This window comes from Trichosurus vulpecula, chromosome 6, assembly GCF_011100635.1.
Source record: "Trichosurus vulpecula isolate mTriVul1 chromosome 6, mTriVul1.pri, whole genome shotgun sequence".
In the NCBI taxonomy this organism is placed as follows: domain Eukaryota; kingdom Metazoa; phylum Chordata; class Mammalia; order Diprotodontia; family Phalangeridae; genus Trichosurus; species Trichosurus vulpecula.
In genome coordinates this window covers 215450241-215465039 of record NC_050578.1, presented here as the reverse complement: position 1 = coordinate 215465039, position 14799 = coordinate 215450241, and the positions used below count along the sequence as shown (strand labels likewise).

The following is a 14799-nucleotide window of genomic DNA, read 5'->3' as shown; positions in this document are numbered from 1 at the left end:
TGACCAAATTTGGCCTCTAAGACTAGTTGAGAAAATGCAGCTCCCTCGACTCTTTTCAGAGAGAGGGTGTGGAATATTACATGTGCCGTGGACATTATTGTTGTGCTGGTTTTGCTGACCTGCCTTTTCTGTTTCTTTTCTTTCTTTTTTAAACAAGAGAGATGAAATTAGCATACTGGACAGAGAGCCAATCACTGAGACTGAGGCCTGAGTTCAAATTCTGACTGACAAATACTGATGTGACCCTGGGCAAATCACTGAGCTTCTCCCTGCTGTAGGGCAGGTGTCAAATTGGAGGAAGACCCAACTCCAAGAGCAGCAGAACTACATTAAAAATGTTATTGTTTAACAAAATAAATAAAAATACAACTTAGATAATGTTAAATTGTGATATGCCACTCACAACATCATTTTCCTAACTACTTATTCACTCCTAAAATCTAGATCTATTCTGAAGCTCTGGCCTGTGACTGGAAATAACAACCTCTACCCCAAAGAATCTTCAGGCTCTTGCCCAAGATTGTCTATTCTACTGTAATCCTTAGCAATGTTTTCTAGCTTCCTTCCAGAAGTACTGTTTGTGCCCATGTGAATTACCAGAGCTGAGTAGTAGTCGTTAAGTGTGATGCATCTTGGGAAGATTTTATGCCAAGTGCTGGATATGTGCATTAGTTACTTCAGTACTCTTCAACAAAGAGTCACTAACCAGCAATACCACTCTTTGAATATTCTTTGTCTGATCCTTACGGGATGAACTCATTTTATGGCACCTGTGAATTCCTTGAAGAACAAGCAGGTGCTTCCTCCTCAGAGAGCCCAGCTCCTAATGTTTTGGAACGAAGCTGATTATCTACTGCTTAGCTTCGAGAGTTCAGATGCCTGCCTTCCTTTCTTGTCTGTGTCACATTCTTTTACCCTCCAATATTCTGACAGACGTCAGGATTTCTCTCTGTTCTTCATATTATTTTTCTTTATTTTTACAATGAAAGTTTTCTATTTTTAAAAAAATTAAACAGCAAAATTCTGTCTTCTCTCCTCCCCCTCTTCAATTGAGAAGAAAAGAAAAAGAAAACCGTTGTTATAAACATGAATAGTCAAGCAAAACAAATCTCCACACTGGCCATGTCCCAAAGGAAATATGTGTGTGTGTATATATAGACACATATAAACACACATATGTAAGGAAAAGTATATAAATACACACACATATAAATATAAACACACACATATCTGAACACAAAGCTTAGCAATATAAAATCATCCTTGTTCCAAATCAGAGGGATGTGGGCTCTCTCTAAGGAGTAAGTGTCCTTCATGCCACGACTGTGTGGATTCACAGGTGCCATGAGATTAGTTCATCCAGAAAGGATTTCCTAACTTTCCTTTCTCTCCCCTCTCCAACCCCAATATATTCTTCTTCCCCTCCTTTCCATTCTTCTAAGATCATGAAAGCATAAGAAAACCATTCCCAGGCCTTCTGTCTAATTAGACTCGCTCTATGACCACTGATAGGGTTCAGAGGGACACAGGTATCATCTCCTCATATCAGAAAGTAATTTAGACTTGTTTAATCCTTTTATGATTATGTTTACATTTTTCTGTTTCTTTTAACTTTGAGCTTGAATTTCAAAGTTTCATCAGGAGTACTTGGAAGTGCTCTACTTCATTAAAGACCCATTTATCCCCTATACAATTATACTCAATTTTTCTGGTAAGTTTTTCTTGGTTACATACTCTGCCTATGTGATCCTGACTGTAGCTCCTTGGTACTTGAATTCTTTATAACTAGCTATTTGCAGTATTTTTTCTTTGACCTGGAAGCTATGAATTTTGGCTATGATGTTCCTAGGAATTTTCAGTTCTAAGAGAGCTGGGCAATTTTCTTTTAATAACTTCTTGAAACAGGATGCTTATTTCGGTCATGGCATTCAGGTAATCCAAAGATTCTTAAGTTTTTTCTCCTTGATCTATTTTGCAGGACAGTTGTTTTTGCTATGAAATACTTTGCATTTTCTTCTTTTTTCTTCAGTCTTTTGACTTTGTTTTACAGATCCTCATTATTTGGACTAATGGAATAAACCTCTGAACCGATTTCTACACCCTTATTTTCTCTCCATCTTTAATTTTGCAAGAATAATCTTTCTTGTAAAGAGAATATGTCTTTACATCATTATGTCTTTTATCCATGAACAGATCTTAATTGGTTCACTACTGCCTACCTAGGAAAACTCAAATTCCTTTGCTTGTCATTCATGGCCCTTCAGAACCTAGTAGCACTCTACTTTTCCAGATTTATCTGATATTGCTCTGCTCCAGCCAAACTGGACTGTTTCTGTATTTCCATTGAAAACACTCTGCGTTTTTCCCTCTCTGTGAATTTACTCACACTCTTCCCTATACACAGAATATTCTCTCCTTCTCCCTTTTTGCCTGTGCAATTCTCACCCATCTTTTAAAACTGAACTCAAAGGTCACATCTTCCATTAGGTATTTCCTGATCCCGAACAATAATAACTTCTCTCTTTCCCACCCCAGACTTCACATAAAACTTTATTTTGCTCATTCCCTACTGTACTTGTCATCTAAAACTTTATATTAAAGCTAAAGGATGGCTATAGAATGATGAATTTTTCAGCTTTGGCATCTTTCAAAGATCATTTCCTAAGCTGTGAAGACCCCTTGGAAATGTAGGATTTATGTAAGTATTACATTTATGAAAACACAGATGCTTTAAGGACCTTATATTATATTGGAGCCTTATGTTACATTGTAACTAAATTTGTCTCTATAACTTCCACCTGCTGATTCAAATTTTGCATCCAGAGGCCACACATAACAAATTTACACACATCTGTGCCATTTTATCCCTTGTAAGGTCCATGAGGACAAGAATTGCATATTACCTAAACTTTGTACCTCTATCATGACACATAACATAATGTGTTGCACACAGTAATTTCTTAATAAATATTTGATGAATGAAGTCCTAATTCTGGTATCCTAGCTTAACTGAAACTTTTAGTACCATACAGGTAGTTATATCTCAAGACAAAGCATGGTATGGATAAGACCTTGGGTTGGTGGGGAGAAAGAGAAAGAGGGATACCTATACAATCATTTGAGTGGAAGGCCCTTGTACAGGGAGGGACAATAAGGGACTGATTTCTCTCAATCCGAAAAACTTCAAATGTTCTCAGGTTTTGCATTTTAAAGATCACCTTGAAATGAACATGCACGTTTATGTTATTAAAATTGGAATCCTTTCCCTTTCAACTGAAGAAATATGCTAATCATTCAAAATTTAGAGCAGGTGGGCCCATCAATGTTACGAAAAACTGAGACACAAACAAAATTGGCAAACCATATTTCTGTGGGTATCCTGGAGGAAGTGATTCACATTCCAGAAAGATTCTTCACTTTATAAAGGAGAACAAGCATTTTTCCGATTGGACTGGGTTTATTTTGGTCTCCTTTCAATCCCAGCTCAAAACATCCAATCTTCCAAGAACACAGCTACTCTACACAGTAAGACCCACCTGCCACGGAGCTAAAGGGTAATTATTCTTGTCTTAATTAAGTCACTCGGTTTAAGAACCCCAATTGCCCAACATCTAAAGAGCAGAATGTTTTAGTATTCAGAAATACAAGTACCTGAAAAAGGTCACAAAGAACTGTACCAGGTCCATAAAGTTGCTGTGCTGAGAGAATGCAATCTGCAAAGGAAAAAAAGCATATGTTACTGTTCCAGGAAAGATACAAACCGGGTCAGCTCAGCATTGTCTCCCTCCAACTGAAACGAAACTCACATCTAAACTAAAGAAAGCTGTTATCAGGGAAACACTGAATTGATGTTTCAAAGTTTGGTTTTTAATTCTGCTTAGTTGCTAACCTCAAATGATTGCTTCCTGTTCCAACACTGCAGCACAACCTACTATATAGCTTCCTACTTACCCCTAATACAAAATCCTAAACCCCTCAATTCAGTACTTCAAGGCTCTACAACTAACTTGTTCCCTCATTGCAATTTTTTCTGACTCCCATACTCAGACCTGCATCCAAATGAATCCAACAAACTCCTAATAAATATATTTAATACTGGTTGTGCCTCTGCACATATCCTATTGTTCTCTTTCATCGATTTCATACCTTCAGCTTCCTCCCAACCCCTCCACCCCCCACCCCCATACCTCTACCACTAATAGTTCATGTTGTCCTAGTATCTTCCAATGTCCATTCAAACTCTTCCTCTTCCAGGAAGCCTCCTTTGGTAACTCTTTCTGACTCTAGGCATTTCTGTAACCTATAGACTTGAATAATCAATTACTGTCGACAGATTCAATTTCTTGAAATGGTGATATGAAAAATGATCAGTTTTGTATAGTGGCAAACAATTATTAATAACAAAAACACAACTAAAAGCTACTTTCCCTCCTCGGTCTGCTGTTATGAAAGTGCTTTGGAAACAGTATTGTGCTAGAGAATGGAAGTTAATAAACTGCAAAAATATAACTAACTTTTAAAAAAATGTAAAGTGACATTCATTCAACATTTACTGAGCACCTACTACATGTACTTCCACTATATTCATTTCCAAGAGGCTATGCAGCAGAAAGAACATGGGATTGGAACGAAGTCAGCAAACCTATATTCTAGTTCTGGCTCAGGCACTAATTGCATGTACCTGGATAAGTTCCCTGACCTCAGTGTCCTTTCCAGTAAAATAAAGATGGTAGATTAAATCAAATATTCTCAACCTGGGGTTTGGAAACTTGGCTTGTTTTTTAAACAGTATTTTGTTAGCCATATTCCAATGTAATTGGTTTCCATTAATCTCATGTATTTTATTTTATGCATTTAAACACAGTTCTGAGAAGAGGTCCATTGACTCCACCAGTCTTCCAATGGAGGGTCCCTGACACAAAATAGGTTAAGAGTAAATGATCTAAAAGGTCCTTGTTGGTTCTAACATTCTAGGCTTCTGTGAGTCTTGTACTACATTCAGCTCCATTCTAAAACAGAAATCATTAGTTTACAGCTCTGAATTGGTACCCAGAACAGTCCATTCTGTGGCCATTAACTTTTTGTCTTCTTAAGCCTTGGAAAGAATCTAAATCCAGGGCCATAGGACATCATAAAGACACATACTCCATGTACATGGAAGATGAGGGCAGTGGCCTAAGTAGGACTGATGCCTTCTTTTAGGCTCATACTCTTTTAAAGGCACACATTCTTCATAATAAAAACCTGGGACCCATGTAATTTTATACATCAAAAATCCAGAATTATTTCTAAAAGGCAGAATAACATGGACTCTAGTCCTAGCCCTACCTTTTAACTATAAGATCTTGGACAAATTGCTTTCACAGTGGTATAGTAGAATATAGTGATATGGTATTTCCTATACTATATGGCATATACTATACTATACCATACTATATACTATATGGCATAGAAAAATAAATACTGGATTTTGAATCAGAGAATTTAGTTTCAGATCTTAGCTTTACTCTTATTATCCATGTAAACTTCAGCAAGTTACTTCCTTTTGGACTTAAGTTTCAGCTTGTGTATAATGAGGTTGGATTAAGATAATCCCTAAGAATTCTTCCTACTATGACATTCTATAATATTCTAGATCAGCAAGACAGCTTGCATTTTGTATAGGATATCACCAAAGCAGGAAGCCACTGAATCATGCTGTAGAAAGTGAAGGGTGAGAGATGGCCTAACCAAATCCCTCTTATCTAAGATGGAAAAAGAGGCCCAGAGAGGGGGAAGAGATTTGTTTAAGGTTACAAGGTAAGCTAAGTTGTTTCTACAACCAAGATTTCTGAATGAGACCAGAGTTTCTCTGATATCCCCAAAGAAGTAGCTCTCAGTAAGACAGGATAAATTCTATTGATGTCTCTCAACCAATCTCAAAGGACAAAGGTACTATGGACAACAGGGCCAAACAAGGGGCACTTACAAGCCCTTGGTTTTAAATTTCACATACAGACATACACACCCCATCAAAATAAACCAACCAAAATAAAGATAAAAACAATGAGGTTAGACTAGATCGAGCATCTTCCAAAACTAGAACCTCTCTCATAAAGTGTTGCTATGCTCCCCCTTGACCATCTGCTCCCATTTTAACTTTTTTTGTTACTGGTATTGGCAGAAGTTGTTCCCTGATCTCATTATGCCATCTTCTCCCTTCACACATTTACATAAGGTGATTCAATCCTAGCACATATTCTCTCACCTCTGATTAAATCCTTCTCTTTCTTTTTTTTTATATTTTTTTATTTTTAGTTTACCACACACGGTTCTACATAATTTTGAGTTCCAGATTTTCTCCCCTCCCTCCCCGCTCCCTGCCCAAGACGGCATGGAATCTCATATAACTACCATGTATAACTTCGCATTGAATCAATTTATACACTAGTCAAGTTGTGGAGAAGAATTATGACCAATGGAATGAATCATGAGAAAGAAGAGACAGAACCAAAAAAAAAAAACAAACCCAAAAACAAAAGAGAAGAAAAAAGGCGAGCATGAAGTGTGCCTCAATCTGCATTCAAACTTCACAGTTCTTTCTCTGGATGAAGATAGCATTCTCCATCGTGAGTCCCCTGGAGTTGTCCTTGTACCTTGTGTTGCTGAGAAGAACGAAGTCTGTCAGGGTTGGTCCTCACGGAATCCATACATCTGTGGTTGTGTACAATGTTCTCCTGGCTCTGCTCTGCTCACTCAGCATTATGTCGTGTAGGTTTTTCCAGGTTGTTACGAAGTTCGTATCAACCCAATTTCTTATGGCACAATAGTATTCCATTACCTTCATATACCACAGCTTGTTCAGCCATTCCCCAATTGATGGGCATCCCTTTGATTTCCAATTCTTGGCTACCACAAAGAGAGCCGCTATAAATATCTTTGTACATATGGGTCCCTTTCCCTCTTGTGTGATTTCTTTGGGATACAACCCTAGAAGTGGTATTGCTGGGTCAAAGGGTATGAACATTCCTATGGCTTTTTGGGCATAGTTCCAAATTACTCTCCAAAATGGCTGGATCATCTCACAACTCCACCAGCAATGTGACAATGTTCCAATTTTCCCACATCCTCTCCAGCATTTATCATCCTCCTGCTTTGTTATTTTAGCCAATCTTACAGGAGAGATGTGGTATCTAAGAGTTGTTTTGATTTGCATTTCTCTAATCAGTAGTGATCCAGAGCATTTTTTCATATGCCTATAGATAGCTTTAATTTCTTCTTCTGAAAACTGCATGTTGATATCCTTTGACCATTTCTCAATTGGGGAATGGCTTGTATTCCGATATATTTGGCTAAGTTCCCTATCCCTATATATTTTAGAAATGAGGCCTTTATCAGAGATACAAGTTGCAAAGATTTTCTCCCAATTTTCTGCTTCCCTCCTAATTTTTGTTGCATTGGCTTTTTTTGTACAAAAAACATTTCAATTTAACATAATCAAAATCATCCATTTTGCATTTTGTAATGGTCTCTATCTCTTGTTGGGTCATGAATTCTTTTCTTTTCCATAGATCTGATAAGTAAACTATTCCTTGCTCTCCCAAATTACTTATAGTATCAGCTTTTACTCCTAGATCATGAACCCATTTTGACTTTATTTTGGTATATGGTGTAAGATATTGGTCTATGCCCAGTTTCTGCCCTACCATTTTCCAATTTTCCCAGCAGTTTTTGTGAAATAGTGAATTCTTAGCCCAGAAGCTGGCCTCTTTGGGTTTATCAAAGAGTAGATTGCTATAGTTGTTGACTTTTCCATCTTGTGTACCTATCCTATTCCACTGATCCACACCCCTGTTTCTTAGCCAGTACCAGGTAGTTTTGATGACTGCTGTTCTGTAGTACAGTTTAATATCTGGTATGGCTAGGCGACCTTCTCTAGCATTTCTTTTCATTAATACCCTAGATATTCTAGACCTCTTGTTTTTCCAGATGAATTTTGTTATTATTTTGTCCAGCTCAGTAAAATAATTTTTTTGGTAGTTCAATTGGTATGGCACTGAATAGATAGATTAATTTAGGTAAAACTGTCATTTTTATTATATTAGCTCGGCCTAACCATGAGCAACTGATATTTTTCCATTTATTTAGATCTGCCTTTATTCGCGTGAAAAATGTGTCACAGTTATGTTCATATAGGCTCTGGGTTTGTCTTGGCAAATAGACTCCCAAATATTTTATAGTGTCTACAGTAACTTTGAATGGAATTTCTCTTTCTATCTCTTGCTGTTGGGCTTTGTCAGTAATGTATAGGAATGCTGAGGATTTATGTGGGTTTATTTTATATCCTGCAACTTTGCTAAAGTTGTTTATTATTTCAAGTAGTTTTTTACTTGATTCACTAGGATTCTCTAAATAAATCATCATATCATCTGCAAAAAGTGATAATTTAGTTTCTTGTTTTCCTATTCTAATTCCTTCAATTTCTTTTTCTTCTCTTATTGCTACAGCAAACGTTTCTAGTACCCAATTGAATAATAGGGGTGATAATGGACATCCTTGTTTCACCCCTGATCTTACTGGGAATGCATCTAGCTTATCCCCATTACAAATAATGCTTGTTGATGGTTTTAGGTAGATGCTATTTATAATTTTAAGGAAGGTTCCATTTATTCCTATGCTTTCTAGTGTTTTTAACAGGAATGGGTGTTGCACTTTGTCAAAGGCTTTTTCTGTGTCTATTGAGATGATCATATGGTTTCTGATAGTTTTGTTGTTGATATGGTCAATTATGCTAATAGGTTTCCTAATATTGAACCAGCCTTGCATTCCTGGAATAAATCTTACCTGGTCATAGTGTATTATTCTCGTGATGAGTTGCTGCAATCTTTTTGTTAATATTTTATTTAAAATTTTTGCATCAATATTCATTAGAGAAATTGGTCTATAATTTTCTTTTCTCTGTTTTGACTCTACCTGGTTTGGGTATTAGTACCTTATTTGTGTCATAAAAAGAATTTGGTAGGACTCCTTCTTCACCTATTTTCCCAAATAGTCTACAAAGTATTGGAATTAGTTGTTCTTTAAATGTTTGATAGAATTCACATGTAAAACCATCTGGCCCTGGAGATTTTTTCCTAGGGAGTTCATAGATGGCATGCTCAATTTCTTTTTCTGAGATGGGGTTATTTAGAAATTTCACTTCCTTTTCTGTTAACCTGGGCAGTTTATGTTTTTGTAGATATTCACCATATCTGTAAGGTTGTCAAATTTATGGGCATACAGTAGGGCAAATAATCCTAATTATTGTTTTGATTTCCTCCTCATTAGAGGTGAACTCACCCTTTTCATTTTTGCTACTGGTAATTTGATTTTTCTTCTTTCTTTTTTTTAATCAAATTGGCCAAAGGTTTGTCAATTTATGGTTTTTCATTAAAACCAGCTCTTTGTTTTATTTATTAATTCAATAGTTTTCTTGGTTTCAATTTTATTAATCTCTCCTTTGATTTTCAGTATTTCTAATTTGGTATTTAATTGGGGGTTTTCGATTAACTCTTTTTCTAGCTTTTTCAGCTGTATGCCCAGATCATTGATATCCTTTTTCCCTATTTTATTCATGTAAGCATTTAGGGATATAAAACTTCCTCTAAGAACTGCTTTTGCTGCATCCCATAAGTTTTGGTATGTTGTTTCATTATTGTCATTCTCTTGAATGAAGTTATTAATTGTTTCTCTGATTTGTTCTTTGGCCCACTCATTCTTTAGAATTAGATTATTTAGTTTCCAATTAGTTTTTAGCTTATTTTTCCATAGTTCTTTATTAAAAGTGATTCTTATTGCATCATGATCTGAAAAGGATGCTTCGACTACTTCTGCCTTTCTGCACTGGATTGTGAGGTTTTTATGCCCTAGTACATGGTCAATTTTTGAGTATGTGCCATGTACCGCTGAGACGAAAGTATATTCCTTTTTATCTCCATTCAGTTTTCTCCAGAGGTCTATCATATCTGCCTTTTCTAAAATTTTGTTTACCTCCTTAACTTTTTTCTTATTTATTTTGAGGTTAGATTTATCAAGTTCAGAAAGGGGGAGGTTGAGGTCTCCCAATATTATAGTTTTGCTGTCTATTTCTTCCTGTAACTCCCTTAACCTCTCCTCTAAGCATCTGTATGCCTTATCACTTGGTGCATATATGTTAAGCAATGATATTGCTTCATTGTTTATGGTGCCTTTTAGCAGGACATAATGTCCTTCCTTATCTCTTTAAATTAAGTCTATCTTTACTTTTGCTTTGTCTGAGATTAGGATTGCTACACCTGCTTTTTTTACTTTAGCTGAGGCACAATATATTTTACTCCAGCCTTTTACCTTTACCCTATGTGTATCCCCCTGTTTCAAATGCGTTTCTTGTAAACAGCATATTGTAGGATTATGGTTTGTAATCCATTCTGCTATCTGCTTCTGCTTTATGAGAGTGTTCATCCCCTTCACGTTCAGAGTTATGATTTCTATCTGTGTCTTTTTCTCCATCCTAGTTCCCCCTGTTTATGCTTTTATTTCTCCCTTTCCCCTTCTCCTCCTCAACAAAATTTTGCTTTTGACAGCCGCCTTCCTCAGTTTACCTTCCCTCTTTATTCCCCTCCCTTATCTTATGCCGGAGACTGGAAAATCGCCTTACCCCTCCCCTCTGCCTGACCCGCGCCCTCTCCCTTCGCTAGCTTTCATTTCTCGCTTAGCTTTCGTTTCCTGGCTAACTCTCGTTTCTGGGATATGACGCAGGCCTGCGTCCAATGCATAGCCACGCCTCTGGGGACGTGGCATCCTGATAATATGCTCATAAAAACCCTTACCAGGAACAATAAAGAGAGACATTTTCACACCAGCAATGCGTCTAGTCTCCTTCCTCTCCGTGATCCCGTTCCCGAGCCTCTTGGCCCTTTAGAGCCATTAGGTTCCCCTCGAGCCTAGCTCCCCCGGCCCTCTCCAGCTTCGCTGACCCACGATTGTGTGACCTGCGGGCCAGGTCAATCTTACTGTTTCCCACTTGCTACTTCTCCCCTCCCTTTTTTCCCCCTTCCCCTCCTACTTCCCGTAGGACAAGTTAGATTTCTAAACTTATCGGGGTATGTTATTCCCTTCTTGAAACAGATCAGATGACAGTAAAGCTCAAATACTGCTCTTCTCCCTCCCTTCTTTCCCTCTACTATAATATGTCATTTGGTGTAATTTACCCTTTTCTACTACCTCCTTACCGCTTCTCTCATAGCCCTCCCTTTATATCTTACTTATATTTGTTATCTTTACATCAGTCAATTTATACAGGCATTCACAACCTATGAATATCCCTTTCAATTGTCACAATAGCTTGTACCATTCTCAAGACTGACATATATATGTGTGTATTATCTATATATATATATATATATATATATATGTATATATTATATATATATATATATATACATATATATAAAACCTACATAAGATGATATAATCCCACATAAAGATGCAAACAACCTGCCCTTATTGGTTAATAAGGTTTGTGGGGTTTTTTCCCCCGGTTACCTTTTTATGTCTCTCTTGAGTTTTGTATTTGGAGATCAAATTTTCCATTGAGTTCTAGCTTTTTCATCAGGAAAGTCTGGAATTCCCTTATTTCATTGAATGTCCATCTCCTTGCCTGAAAAATTATGCTTGGTTTTGCTGGGTAGTTGATCCTTGGTTGTAGTCCCAGCTCCTTTGCCCTTTGGAATATCATATTCCAATTTCTCCTGTCTTTTAATGTGGAAGCTGAGAGATCCTGTGTGATCCTGACTGTAGTTCCACCATATGTGAATTTCCTCTTTTTGGCTCCTTGCAGTATTTTCTCCTTGAGTTTATAGTTCTGAAATTTGGCTATAATATTTCTTGGTGTTTTCAGTTTGGGATCTCTTTCAGGTGGTGATTGGTGAATTCTTTCAATGACTATTTTGCCCTCAGGTTCTAGGACCTCTGGGCAGTTGTCTTTGATAATTTCTTCGAAGATACTGTCAAGGCTCCTTTTTTCATCGTGGATTTCCAGTAGACCAATTACTCTTAAATTGTCTCTCCTGGATCTATTTTCTAGGTCAGTTGTTTTCCCAATCAGGTATTTCACATTTTTTTCTATTTTTTCATTCTTAACGTTTTACTTTACTACTTCTTGGTGCCTCATAGATTCATTAGCTTCCACTTGCTCAACTCTAATTTTTAATGAGTTAGTGTTTTCATTTTGCTTTTGAGTCTCTTTTTCCAATTGGTTGATTTTACCTCTCGGTGTCATTTTCTCTCTTTAGATTCTGTATGTCCATAGCCATTTCACCAATCTTATTCTTTAGGGACTTGATTTCATCTTCTTTTAGCTCCCTAATTTGGTTTTTAAAATACTCCTTTAGCTCTTCCAGCAATGCTTTTTGGTCTGGAGACAAGTTCACATTACCTTTTGAGGTATCAGACACATCTATAGTGTCATTGCTGTCCTGTTCCATATTGGTATTTTGATCCTGCCTGTCTCCATAAAAAGAATCTATTGTTCTCGGTTTTTTTGTGTTCTTCTTCATGTTTGTTGTTTTGCCTTTTCCTGGCTTTACAACAAATTTCTGCCTATGGGGCTCAGGGCTCTCTGTCCCAGCTTTCTTATTCTGGGGATTGTGAGTCTAGAATTATAGCCTTCAGTTTTCTGAGGTGTGGGGGACAGGTCTGGCTCCCTGGCATCTCATTCCCTATGGGTGCTCTCCAGCACTTGCTTTTCATCAATGGTCTCAGCTGTCTGTTGTTTGAGCTGATCTCTGGCACTTCCCCTGGGGGAGCAAGATTACGTCTGGGTTCCTGGTGTTGACCCCTGCCGACTCTGCCCCTCTGGGACTAATGAACTTCTACTATTTGTCCACTGAAGCCTCACTTCTTTCTCCTCTGTTCCAGCTTTCTTTTTTTTTTTTTCGAGGAATTCTGTGGGTGAGTGGTGGGGGAGGGATTAGAGCTGTTTACCTGGACATTATGTCTCCCAGAAGTTCAAGAAGCCGAGTTTCTGGGCTGTAAGCGTCAGGAGTTGATGCTTCCCGGCCAATGGCGTTGCGCTGCCTCTCCTCGCTTCCACAGACTGCCGTCCTGTGTTGGGAGGCCTGGGGATCTCCGCTGGTTTTGGGCGCCCAGCTTTCTCCCAGCCTGTCTCCCACGTGGATTTCCCTGCCGGCCACTTCCGCTTTGGTCTGGAGCAGCTCCTCACGCCCCACACTGAGCCCTCTCCGAGCCTACAGATTCGTGCCTTCGGCCTTTCAGATTCTCCCAGCTCAGAAATTTGCCCCACTCAGACTGCTCGTGGTTTCTGACTCTCTCAAATCTGCTCAAATTCACTTTTTTATGGGAATCTGACAGACCTTGTAAGAGAGCTCTGGTAAGATGCTGCCTTCATGCAGCCATCTTGGCTCTGCCCCAATCCTTCTCTTTCTTAAAGTTCAACTCAATTGTTACTTTCTCCATGAAACTTTCCCTAATTCCTGAAGCTGAAAGTGATTCAGCATTAGGCTTGACTCCTTCTAGAAATTTCCTTCAGCACATTAGGATAAAAGAAACCCATCTTGCCCTTATTATAGCCAACCTTAAGTCATGTTCATTTGTTTGAATATTATATATCCTTACTTGATTGTAAACTAGAGGGCTGAGACTGTAATATTTTGCAACTCTGTGCGCTTGCCACAATGCCCTACATGTAGCAAGCTTTTACTAAATAGTTATCAAATTGAACTGCATAGTCTAGTTGAGAGATAATGAAGATAGTAGCAATGAGAATAGAAAAGGGAGTGATGGAAGAGAGACTGGATAGAAAATGAATGATCAGTACCTGGCAGCTGATTCAGTGTAGAGGGTGAGGGAGAGGGAGGAGTGAAGGATAAACTCCAAGTATGGATGACCGGGAAGAATGGCAGTGGTGCCATTAAAATAAATAAGTGAATGAGGTAGAAGGCTAGGGTTGGTTCCCTGTTCCTCCCTGACATTTCCATATTAGTCATGCTGTGAAAGAAGAAACAGTTCGCAAAAAAACTACAGTTTGCAAAAGGAAAAGAAAAAACATTAAAAATAAAGTGAAAAGAAATAGCATGCTTCAATCTGCATTCAGACTCCATCAGTTCTTTTTCTGGGTGAGGATAACATTTTCCATCATGACATCTCCTCACGAATCTTTTGGCATTGTCTTGGATCAGTGTATTGCTGAGAAGAGCTAAGTCAATCATAGTTGATCATCTATTGTTACTATGTACAATGTTCTCCTGGTTCTGCTCACCTCCCTCACTCAGCATCAGTTCATTTTAAGTTCTTCCGGGTTTTTCTGAAATCTGCCTGCTCATCATTTTTTATAGCACAATATATTCATATACCATAACTTGTTCAGCCATTCCCCAAATGATGGGCATCCCCTCAATTTCCAATTCTTTGCCACCATAAAAAGAACTGCTATAAATATTTTTGTACATGTAGATCCTTTATGATCTCTTTGGGATACAGACCTAGTAGTAGTTGGATCAAAGGGTATGCAGAGTTTGATTGCTCTTTGGGCATAGTTCCAAATTCCTCTCCATAATGGTTGGATCAGTTCACAACTAGACCAACAGTACATTAGTGTCCCAATTTTCCCACATCCTCTCCATATCTATAATTTTCTTTTCTGTCATATTAGTCAATCTGATAGGTGTGAGGTTGTACCCAGAGTTGTTTTAATTTTAATTTGCATTTCTCTAATTAATAGTGATTTAGAGCATTTTGGGGGGGGAAAAGATTATGAGTTCAGTTTTGGACATCTTTCCCTTT

General features: G+C 37.9%; 1 protein-coding gene across 1 annotated transcript in view; it reads right to left on the bottom strand.

Annotated features, from left to right (window-relative positions):
- The window catches only part of ATRN (attractin), a 243133-nt gene that overhangs the window by 58584 nt on the left and 169750 nt on the right, over positions 1 to 14799 (bottom strand). Inside the window, exon 25 of the mRNA XM_036764167.1 lies at positions 3652 to 3713. Within this exon, the coding sequence (XP_036620062.1) occupies positions 3652 to 3713 (62 nt within the window). The remainder of the gene's footprint in view (positions 1 to 3651; positions 3714 to 14799) is intronic.